Below are 12,266 nucleotides of genomic sequence, written 5' to 3' on the forward strand. Positions count from 1 at the left end.
CAAAAAAATATATTAAAATACCTTAAATAATATACTTAAACAATATACAAATTATATATTTTTTTATAAAGACAAATAATATATCATGCCATAATTTAAAACCAATATACTACACTATGTATTATTTATTATTCCTTTAAAACATGTATTATTACTATTAATTTAGTAATACAAATTATTATTATGATTATTATATGAGTGTGACTTTTTTAAATCACATTAATCATTAATTATTAATCATTATTAAAAATAAAAAACAAAAATGAAATTAAATAAAATAAAGAATTGATGAGGGATAAGAAAGCAAAATAACAAATAATGGTTGTAGTGGAGTGGTTGGGTTCCAGCATAAAGTGCCTCACGTGACTAATAGTACGTGATTCTTTTAAATCAAACAGTGTGGAGCATAAAGTGCCTCACGTGACTATTACTTTCATCATCTTCAGATCTAGATCTAACAGTACGCGTCTTTTCTCTTTCCTCTTCCTTCTCCTTCTTCTTCCTCCCCTCGTCTCTCTCTCCTTCAGATCTACCGGAAACAACATCCAAGAACCAAAACACAGTCGTTTAGGCTCTCTCACTCTCGTTTTATGCTCCGACCCGAAATAGCGGCCGCTTTGACCCGCTATCGGCCCGCTACGCTACACGGTTTCGCGGCCGCGAAACCCGAGTTCTCCGATAGCGCTGCGCGGTGGCGTTCTGACGCGGCTGTTCATTTTTGGCCGCTCCGCGCCGCGATAGCGCCGGGAGCGGCCGCGATTGACAACAGAGCCTGATAGTATGCACAAACATTTGTCCATGACTGTGTCAGACTATATTGTGGATGGTGCTTGGAGTCTTCCAGAGTATTTCATCCAGAAAGATGCTATGTTAACTGAGAAAATTTTACAAATCCCCCTTCCGAAAGGACATATGCCTGATACCTTTAATTGGAATGACTCTGTGGATGGTAACATGACAAATAAGTTAGCTTTTAATTTCATGTTGGGTCATAGTCAAGAGGTTACTTGGGACACACTTCTTTGGAATACAGACATTCCTCCTTCCAGGGCCTTCATTTCATGGCTTTTTCTACATAATAAACTGCCTACTGAGGATAATCTCAAGAAGAGAGGTTGTATAATTGTGTCAATCTGTTGTTTCTGCAAGCAGTCTGAAGAAACTTCCCTCCATATTTTCCTCAGATGCGCTATTACTGGGCAACTTTGGCTTTGGCTCATGAAGGGCACTGATCTCATTCTTGACCTCTCATCCATTCAATCTCTTCTTATGAATAGTACTGCTATCAATAGTAAAATGGTGAAGCATTTGATAAATTCTGCTATTGTTCACATTATTTGGAGTATTTGGATTGAAAGAAACAACAGGTGCTTCTCCAACAAGCACTGCTCTATGAGTTTTCTCTTTCATACTATCCTTACTGAAGTCAAGCTTAGTTTTGACCTGTCTATTAGCAAGGGATCAGCTGCTATGACAGACTTTAAGGTTGCTAGGCTCTTTGGTATAGCCTTACAGCCTAGAAGGCTTACTCACACTCAGGATGTTAGATGGACACCTCCTCCCTTTGGTTGTATCAAGTTGAATTGTGATGGATCATCTTTTGAGAGCCCTCCTTCAGGTGCTATTGGAGTTGTGCTTAGAAATTCCTCTTCTGTTTGTTTAGGTGCCTTTGCCCAAAATATTGGGTATGCTACACCTTTAGAGGCTGAATTCAGCGCCTGTATGTTTGCTTTGGAAAAAGCTTCTAACATCTTCGGAATATCTGCATTGAAACTTATTCCTTAAGGGTTGTTAAAGCTTTCAATAAACAAGATGGGGTCCCTTGGAGGATGCAGGCCAGATGGCATAACTGTATGGTTGATTGTAACCAAATTACATGCTCTTTCTCTCATGTTCTTAGAGACGGCAATTTAGTTGCTGATGCTTTGGCAAGGAATGGCCAAAGTCTAGCCATGTTCACTTCCCAATGGTGGGGGTTTCCTCCTCCATTTGTGGAACATTTTCTTTCTAGGGATTCTTTAGGTTTACCTTCTACTAGAATAATCATGGATTAATTGTTTGTAAGCGGTTCAGGCAGCTCCTGATTTCTTATATTTCATTTCCTAGCTTTATCAAAAAAAAAAAAAAAAAAAAGGTCTCTGCAGGATCTATCTTCTGATCATAACTAGTCGAGAGATGTTGATTGTTGGCAAAGAATATTGTACAAATTTTATAGTCTTTAAGCAATAATTAATTAATTTCAGTTTAAAAATTAATACCACTCGTTTAATTGATTATTATATTAATTAAGTAGATAAATATTATTTCAGATACAAAGACAAATTTTAATTAATAGAAACATGAATATTACATCCTATAGAACTGCAATATCTAGAAATAAATTCATGAAAAGATTAAGTATTGTCTCTTTTTCTTATTAAAATTTTAAAATATTAAACTATATAAAAATTAAAGAAAATATTAACCAATTTAGATCCAATTGGATTGATGTTTGGCAAGACAACCTCAAATAAAAGATTTCGGGTTATTGAAGTAGTCAGTAGAAATTCATTTAATAGGGTCATTGGATATTTTTTAATTTTTTTTGAGGAAATATGCTTATAGCATTTTGTTTATTTTATTAATATATACCATACGCTGACATGTATTTTATTAACATATAATTTGCATTATATTTCATAAATAGACACCGACATATTTTTTTTCGTGAAAAACCATATACTTAAACTAAAGATTTGGCAATGTTCAATTAGGAACTGGATTGTCATGGATTATTTTTGTCAGAGAACAAAAAATAATTTTACTTTTCAGAGCCTAAATTGAGTTTCTCATTTTTTTTTTCTTTCTCAAGGACCAAAATAGGTCTCGACTCTTTTTCTTTCTCTTCTTCTTTCTTTTCTTTTGACAAATAATAGGTTCTCACTATTTTCTATACATTTTTTTTTTAAAGGAACAAACTTATGTCATATCATATCTCAATAATAATTTCAACAATACAAGTACGAATAACATCAAAAGTTTGAGAACAAACTATACATGTAGCTACTCTATATTAATCAAACATTCCAGATTTTATAGGAAAAGCAAGAAGAAGACTAAAAGATCAAGTTCCATCATGCTATGATCTTATGAATTTTTTTTTTTTTTTGGATCTTGAACATTTTTATCTTTCCCTTGGATGGTTCATAAAACCATGTAATCATGTATACAAACTATTGCCTCTGACGAATCTTCCTCCTTTGGCCATGATTTATTCCTTGTTTGAGTGTGCACCTCAACAATTTGTGAATAACTTGATCCACAAAACCAAAATAGACATCACCCCATGAACTTTTCATTGTTAAAATGAAATAAGGAACTAGAATGCCTGTTGCAAACCCCAAACCAAGACTCATGTAAAACCAGTTATCAAACAATCCTTCATCATATGTATCATCACTACTCTGTCTGTTGTCACCATCATCTGAACACCTCACAAGAAGTGGAGGACCACAGAGACCTGAATTCCCAGTAAAAGTTATTGCATCAAAGGTTGTCATATGGCCTGTATAAGGAATGACACCCGAGAGGTTGTTATCGGACAAATCCAGGGACCCTAAAAATGACAAGGAAGACAAGCTTGAAGGAATTGTTCCGGAAAGTTGGTTGTTTGAGAGATCAAGAGATGATAATTGAAGCAGATTTGACATGGTTTCAGGAATTTGGCCAGTTATATGGTTTCTTGACAAGTTGAGAACCACCAAACCAAATAGTTTTGTTATCTCATTTGGAATATTTCCACTGAAGTTATTATTAGAAAGGTCTATGCTTGTAACAAGGGAAATAGTCTTGGTATATTTTAGCATTTGGTTTTTCACATACACATTCAATCCTTCTTCATAGTAATGACCAAGATATTCTCCATACAATAAGTATTTATTTTTCTTCCGCACTTCGGCTATTGCTTTTAAATCAACCAAGCTTGTTGGAATTCGGCCAGTCAAATCATTTCTAGCAAGGTCAAGGACTTGCAAAGAAACTAGTTTTGAAAACTCAAGTGACAATTCTCCATAAAATGCATTAGACCTCAAAATGAGAATTCTAAGATAAGGAAAACCTTCCCCAAACCAAGTTGGAATAACACCAGACAATTTATTGGAGCCTAGATTCATGGTTTCCAAACTGGACAAATTTCTTAAAGATGGTGGCAAATCCCCTGAAAAGTGATTATCATTAAGGTGCAGTGATCTGAGTAGTTGTAATTGACCCAAAGAACCTGGAATTGTCCCAAATAGACTGTTATTCCCAAGGTCTAGTACATCGAGTAAAGAGCAATTTGCGAGGCTTGCAGGGATCCTTCCAGTTAAGTTGTTTCCTGAAAGATCAATGGCAATAACAGAGGACATTTCTCCTAAAGACAATGGTATTTCTCCATTGAGTTGATTATGTGAAAGAGATAAAAATCTCACTCCATTCATGCGTTGACTTATGTTCAATGGGATTACACCTGAAAAGTGATTGTGTGAGAGATCTAGCAACTCAAATCCTTGTGTCATAGTAGGGAGAGGTCCATCAAGAAGATTAAAGCTTAGATCAAGCCTAACAGAAGATGCCATAGGGATTGGACTTGGAAGCCGACCTTGTAACTCATTATGAGACATGTTTATATTTATCAACGAAGATGTAATATCCCAAAACCAATTTGGAATAAAGCCAACAATGCTAGCGTTCGAGAAGTCTAAACTAAAAAGCCTACTTTGTGATTTCAGCCAAGGTGGAAATGAACGCCCCAAAGCACATGAACCCATACCAAGGATAGCTAGTTGGAAAGGTGGTAGCCAATTTGAACTGACATTTAAAGTGAATGAATTGGAAGACATAGTCCAAATTATCAACTTACTCAGCTTTGAAAAATGGTCTTCAGATACCATGCCTGATAACTGATTGGAAGAAATATCTACATACAACAACTTCTCTATTTGTCCTATACTATAAGGTAGAGTACCATTTAATTTATTCCCTTTAAGGTCCAAGAAAATGAGATTTTGCAGCGACCCTATGGAAAGAGGAATGGGACCTTCAAGCAAGTTATCTGAAATACTAATATTAGTTAAATTTTCTAGCTGGACCAACCAATCTGGAATTTTACCATGTATTTGGTTGTTGCTCACATAGAAAAACTTCATATTAGAAAGAGGTTTCCTTGAAGGACAATTTTCTATTCCTTGAAGAAACTCAGGCAAAGTTCCTGTCATGTTGTTTTCTGATAAAATCAGTACTTTCAAGTTGCAGAGTGCACCAATTGAGCTAGGAATAACACCTTCAATTGTATTATTTGAAAGATCAAGGTAAGTGAGAGAAGTCAAGTTTCCAAAGGATGAAGGAAGTCTCCCATATAATTTATTACTTTTCAAATCGAGGACCTCTATTCTTTCCCATCCTTTCATGAAGATTTGAGAACAGCTTGCTATGAGATCATAGTTTTCTCTTAAATTCAAATACCATAACTTAGGAAGGTGTCTTAAGCCAAGTGGTATTTTTCCATAGAAACCATTATTTCTCATGTCAATATGTTTTAAGGTGCTAATATTAACAAGCCAATTAGGTATCTTGGAAAAAAAAGCATTAGAACTAAGATTTAGAAAAGCAAGTGAAGTAAAATTGAGAGATGAAGGAGATGAAATTTGACCAAAAAGATGGCAAGAAGATAGATGCAATTCTATTAAAAATGGAAGGTGGTTTAATGCACTAACCAAGTCTGTTCCTGCTACCGATGAAAGGTCAACTCCATTCATGGCAAGATATTTCAAAGACACAAGGCCAGCCACCCATTGTAGATTTTCAACATGCAAGCCAACAGTTTTGAGATCAAGATATTGCAAGTGAGAAAGGTTTCCCAAATGGGGTGGAATTAAACCTGCAAAGCCAGCATTTGATAGATCCAGATATTGCAAATTTACTAGTGATCCAAAGAACTCGGGAATCGGTATTCCCTTGAATGCGTTGAAGCTCAAGTCTAAATGCCGTAGTGACTTGAGCTTCATCAAAGATGGTCTTAGCTCACCACTCAGGTTCCGCATTTCATGCTCGCTACCAGAAGAATTTAGGAACATTTGGTCTGGGTTATGGAGATCGATTGAAACGACCGCGCCTGTGATGTTATCGCAATATATTCCGTGCCATTGACAACAGTTGGTGCTTCTCCATGAAGATAGCCGGTTGTGAGAATCCTCAAGGCCATTTTTGAAGTCTATAAGAGCTTCATGATCAGAAGCTAAGCAGTCAATAGCTACAACATTGATTTTCACAGAAATCGCAAGTAACAAGCTACAAACTAGTAATAGTAACAACCAAACTTGAGAAATGTTTGCCATTGATGTTTCTCTCATCCTCTCACTGTAAACTGATAATTATATGTAAATTGTGAAAGTAGGCCACAATCAAACCATTGTTTTTTATGCCTATTTGATTGTTTTTGAAAGGCAAATTATATTACATTTATAAAAAGATGCCAACTTTTGACCCATTCTGATCCCTCGTATCACGGGAAACTTCTTTTTGTTTACCATGCAAGGGATCACAATCAAAACTAAACTAAATGTTCATAGATACTACAAAATGCATATATAAACAATTTCCTTGCGAGTTTATTCATTTGGAAGTATTCATTCTGTAACCTTCTCTGCCTAACATACTTTGACTATATCAACAAAATCTGTTTGGTGCAATATCATTATATAAAATAACTCGGTACAAATTCGTGCTGTGTTTTGCCATTCAATAAAATAAAATAAATTTGTGAATCAGTAAAAATAATTGGGACTTGTTAGTTCATTATTCAACTTGACACATCAGTATAAAATAGATAAACGCAATAGTTATTTTGAATCAGTCATTCTACATTTTTTAGTAATAGATCATTAGACTAGAAGTAGGGAGAGAGAGGTATTAATATAATACAGTGAGTCCAAGAAATCTAAAAAGATTTAATATTTCATAATGCAGATTATTTTCCTGTGAGTTTATTTATTTGGAAGTATGCAGCTATGCATTCTTCCTGTTTGTGTGATTTTGGTTGGAACAAGTCTGTTTTGACCTCTTCCAATGGCTGTAATCAATAATATATCCGTTTGAAACCATTTTATAGAAACGGACTAGTTTTAAAAATATATGCGTACACTCCTAGACTCCATTTACATGCTTGGGTTAGTGGGTATCATGGTTTCAATTGCGGACCGCCGTAATATTCCGGATGTGGCACAACTGCATCCACAACTGCATCAGGCTGCAAGCAACAGCCCTTCAAAAAAAAAAAAAAAAAAAAAACTGCATCAGGCTGCAAAAGCCGCGTTGTAACGGCACATCGGTCGAAACAAAATGGTTGCAAAAGCCGCATTGCACCACAATAAACTACAGTTAAAACTCTATAAATTAATAATGTCAGGACCGGAGAAATTTATTAATTTAGAGAGTTATTAATTTATCGATAAATTAATAATTATTAATTTAAAGAGTTTTTAAGTAATTATACTGTACATACCAAACAAAAAGGCAAATTAGTCTATACCTCTTAGAATTACGTTGCAGCGAACCTTGGGACTCAACGTAAATTAGTAACTTCTGTGTTCGTATGCATTGGAAATCAATAATGACTTTTGAAGTACAGTAAATGTAAACAAGAGGAACAAATGTGTTCAATGTATTCTTAATATATTTTTTTTTTCAGTTTCTATGAATTATTAATTTATGATTTTCTTGGGACCGAAAATTATAAAGGGATCTCTCGAAAAATTATTATCTTATTATTTTATCGAGTTTTTCAATTTTTTACATTGGCCCAAGTCGGGACCGGACAAATTTATTATTTTATAGAGTTTATTAATTTACCGAGTATTAAATTAAAGAGTTTCTACTGTATATAGTTTTCACAAATATTGTTTTTCTATCTCCTTCTTCGTTATATCATAACTTACGGGGTATTTTTAAAGACTAGAGATATTTATAGTGATGGAGAGTTGATAAGGAAATAAATATGACATTTTTTAGAGGTACCAGTTAAGTAGTTGAAAATACACTGCTAGCAATATAGTATTTAAATTAAATTATGTATGGTTAGAGGTACCAGTTAAGTAGTTGAAAATACACTGCTAGCAATATAGTATTTAAATTAAATTATGTATGGAAGTCAGAATCAACCCTAAGTTTTTCCCACATTAATATGGTCCCAATCAAGTGTTAGAAAGGATTGGAACAGTGGGCTATAAGCTCCATCGTCCTGAAACAGCTAGGGTACCTCCAATGTTTCATTGTTCTTTACTTAAGAAAGCTGTAAAGTAAAGAGTTGCCAAATTCTCTAGCATGTAATTCTAGTGGTATTTGGGATTGAGAACCTGTTGAAGTCTTAACATCCAGAGAATTCAGTAACGGAGGAGATACTGTCTTATATTAGTTTGTGCTTATTCCTCTTATTTACTGCATTTGCATCACATTTCATCAACAGCTAATACTACAGATAATAATCCACATGAGTAGAATTTCGGAATTTACATTTTAAGCTATAGGCTCTATCAGAGAGAATAACCAGAACTAGTTATTGTATGATGGGAATAACATTAAATATATTTACTGCTTTTGACAAATAGTAGCTTTTCACTCTTTTCTTTATTTTTTTCTCTATAAGAACAACCTTATGACATATCATTAATAATATAGCTTCAATAGCACAAATAGGAATAACATTAAAAGTGTGAGATTAAGCTATATACGTAGCTACTCTATATTTTATCAAACATTTGAGATTTTATTGGAGAGGCAAGAAGAAGACTAAAAGACCAAAGTTACATCTTTCCCTTGGAAGGTTCATAAAACCATGTACATCTAATATAAACTATTGCCTCTGACGAATCATCCTCCTCTGGCGGCCATGATTTATTCCTTGTTTGTATGTGAACCTCAATAACTTGTGAATAACTTGATCGACAAAACCAAAATAGATATCACCCCAAGAACTCTTCATTGTTAAAATGAAATAAGGAACTAGAATGCCTGCTGCAAACCCCAAACCAAGACTCAAGTAAAACCATTTATCCAACAAATCATTATTCCTATGTCCCTCATCAGACTCATGACTAGAATCATCATCACTTGAACACCTCACAGGAAGTGGTGGACCACAGAGACCCGGATTCCCAGAAAAAGTGATAGCTTCAAAAGTTGTCATCTGGCCTGTATAAGGAATGGCACCAGAGAGGTTATTATTGGACAAATCTAGGGACCCTAAAAATGACAAGGAAGACAAGCTCGAAGGAATTGTTCCAGAAAGTTGGTTGTTTGAGAGATCAAGAGATGATAATTGAAGCAGATTTGACATGGTTTCATGAACTTGGCCGGTTATATGGTTTCTTGACAAGTTGAGAACAACTAAACCGGATAGTTTTGTTATTTCATTTGGAATATTCCCAGTGAAGTTATTATCAGAAAGGTCTATGCTAGTAACAAGGGAAAGAGTCCTGGTATACGTTAACATTTGGTCTTTCGTATATACATCCAAGCTTTCTTCATAGTAGTGTTCTTCAAATTTTCCGTACAATAAATATTTATTTTTCTTCTCCACTTGGACTATTGCTTTCAGATCACCCAAACTAGCTGGAATGCTTCCGGTAAATCCATTTTTAGCAAGGTCAAGCACTTGCAATGAACCTAGCTTTGAAAGCTCAGGTGGTAGTTCACCAAAAAATGCATTAGACCTCAAAACAAGAATTCTAAGAAATGGAAAACTTTCCCCAAACCAAGTTGGAATAATACCAGACAGTATATTGTAACCAAGATCCATGGTTTCCAAACTCGACAAATTTCTTAAAGATGAAGGCAAATCCCCTGAAAAGTGATTATCATTAAGGTGCAATGATCTGAGACGTTTTAACTTTCCCAAAGAAACTGGAATTGTCCCAAATAGATTATTCTCCCCAAGGTCTAGTACATCCAGGAAAGTGCAATTTCCAAGGTTGGGAGGGATCCTCCCAGTTAGGTTGTTTCCTGAAAGATCAATGACAGTAACATATGACATTTCTCCTAAAGACAGTGGTATTTCTCCATGAAGTTGATTATGAGACAGAGATAAAAATTGCCCAGAACTCATGTGTTGACTAATATTCCACGGGATTGCACCAGAAAAGTGATTGTGCGAGAGATCTAGCATCTGGAATCCAGATGTTATAACAGGAAGTGGTCCGTCAAGAAGATTAAAGCTTAGATCAATCATAACAGGAGACCTCAATGCCATAGACATTGAATTTGGAAGCCGACCTTGTAACTCATTATGAGACATGTTGAATCTTATCAACTGGGATGAAATATCCGAAAACCAATTTGGTATAAAACCAAAAATGCTTGCATTTGATAAGTCTAAATACTGGAGCTCTCTTTGTGACTTCAACAAAGGTGGAAATGAAATCCCTAAAGGACATGAACTCATATGAAGAAAAGATACTTGGAATGGTGGTAGCCAATTGTCACTGACATTTAAAGTGAACAAATTGGAAGACATTATCAACCTCTTCAACTTACTTAGCTTTGAAAAATGGTCTTCAGTTACCGTGCCTGTCAACTTATTGAAAGAAACATCTAACTGCGACAACTTAGAAAGTTGTCCTAAACTATCCGGGAGGGTACCATTTAATTTATTATCTTCAAGTTCCAAAATGGTTATATTTTTCAATGACCCTAAGGATACAGGAATGGGACCTTCAAGTTGATTATGTGCAAGACTAAGACGGGCTAGATTTTCAAGTTGAACTAACAAATCTGGAATTTTACCATGTAGTTGGTTGTTGGTCATTTCAAAAAACTCCAACCTAGGAAGAGGTTTTTTGGAAGGACAATTATCTATTCCTTGAAGAAATTCAGGTAGAGTTCCAGCCATGTTGTTTTCTGATAAATCAAGATAATTCAAGTTACAGAGTTGACCTATGGAACTAGGAATAACACCCTCTATAGAATTATAAGAAAGATCAAGATGAGTGAGAGAACTCAAGTTTCCGAAGGATGAAGGAAGTGCCCCATGTAATTTATTAAATGACAAATCAAGCACATGTATCTTTCCCCATCCTTTCATGAATAGTTGAGAACAATTTGTTGTGAGATTTTGGTTGTCCCATAAGTTCAAATATTGTAGCTTTGGTAGGTCTCTTAAACCAAGTGGTATTTGTCCATACAGACCACTGTTTCCTATGTCGATTTGTTGTAGGGTGCTAATATTAGTAAGCCAATCAGGTATCTTTGAAACAAAGCTATTAATACTAAGATCTAGAACAGCAAGTGAAGTAAAATTGTGAGATGGTGGAGATGGAATATGACCAAAAAGCTGACAGAAATGTAGATGCAATTCTATTAAAAAAGGAAATTGGCTTAATGCACTAACCCAATTTGTTTCTGCTACTAATGAAAGGTCAACTCCATTCATGACAAGATATTTCAAAGAGACAAGGCCAGCCACCCATTGTAGATTTTCAACATGCAAGTTATTATCGGTGAGATCAAGAGATTGCAAGTGAGAAAGGTTTCCCAAATGAGGTGGAATTAAACCAGCAAAGCCAGCAGTTGACAGGTTCAGATATTGCAAATTCACCAATGATCCTAAAAACTTAGGAATTGGAATTTCACCGAATGTGTTGAAGCTCAAGTCTAAATGCCTTAGAGATTTGAGCTTCAACAAAGATGGTCTTAGCTCACCACTCAGGTTCCACATTCCATACCTGCTAGGAGGATAATCAAATGATGGTGGATGCGGGTTATGGAGATCGATTGAAATGACTGCACCTGTGATGTTATCGCAATAAATTCCACGCCATTGACAACAGTTGGTGTTTCTCCACGAAGAGAGACGGTTGTGAGAATCCTTAAGGCCATTTTTGAAGTCAACAAGAGCTTCATGATCTGAAGTTAAGCATTCAATAGCTAAAGCATTGCTATTAACATAATTCAGAAACAACAAGCCATAAATTAGTAATATTAACAACCAAACTTGAGACATGTTTTCTATTGAAGTTGCTCTAATGCTCTGGCTGTCTACAGATAATTATATCTCCAATTTTTCAACCTAATGTTGAAAGTGAAATTCCGCGTTGCTGGTCTTTCGGGACTAGTTTTAATAATTTGCTCTATTCAACACTTGACCATTTGTGTTCACACCGAACACAAGAAACTTGATTTATTTTTTTCATGGAAGGGGTCACAATCAAAACCTATGGAAGGAACTAAATTGTATGTGTTGATTTCCTTCTGTTACA

General features: G+C 35.1%; 3 protein-coding genes across 3 annotated transcripts; 1 reads left to right on the forward strand and 2 right to left on the reverse strand.

The window, feature by feature from the left end:
• The first annotated feature begins 798 nt into the window (after positions 1 to 798).
• LOC146929099 (uncharacterized) lies at positions 799 to 1,785 on the forward strand. Its single transcript, XM_085707214.1, has one exon. The coding sequence runs from the start codon at positions 799 to 801 to the stop codon at positions 1,783 to 1,785; it is 987 nt and encodes a 328-aa protein (XP_085563340.1).
• Positions 1,786 to 2,981: 1,196 nt separating this feature from the next.
• Positions 2,982 to 6,496, reverse strand: LOC146929100 (receptor-like protein EIX2). The gene has a single exon (XM_085701172.1). The coding sequence runs from the start codon at positions 6,366 to 6,368 to the stop codon at positions 3,213 to 3,215; it is 3,156 nt and encodes a 1,051-aa protein (XP_085557298.1). The 5' UTR covers positions 6,369 to 6,496; the 3' UTR covers positions 2,982 to 3,212.
• A 2,112-nt stretch (positions 6,497 to 8,608) lies between these two features.
• Positions 8,609 to 12,094, reverse strand: LOC146929101 (receptor-like protein EIX2). The gene has a single exon (XM_085701175.1). It carries the CDS (start codon positions 12,008 to 12,010, stop codon positions 8,867 to 8,869), a length of 3,144 nt encoding a protein of 1,047 aa, XP_085557301.1. The 5' UTR covers positions 12,011 to 12,094; the 3' UTR covers positions 8,609 to 8,866.
• Positions 12,095 to 12,266: the final 172 nt, after the last annotated feature.

This window comes from Medicago sativa, chromosome 4 (assembly GCF_051527215.1).
Source record: "Medicago sativa cultivar Bolivia chromosome 4, Bolivia_mono, whole genome shotgun sequence".
Taxonomy (NCBI): Eukaryota; Viridiplantae; Streptophyta; class Magnoliopsida; order Fabales; family Fabaceae; genus Medicago; species Medicago sativa.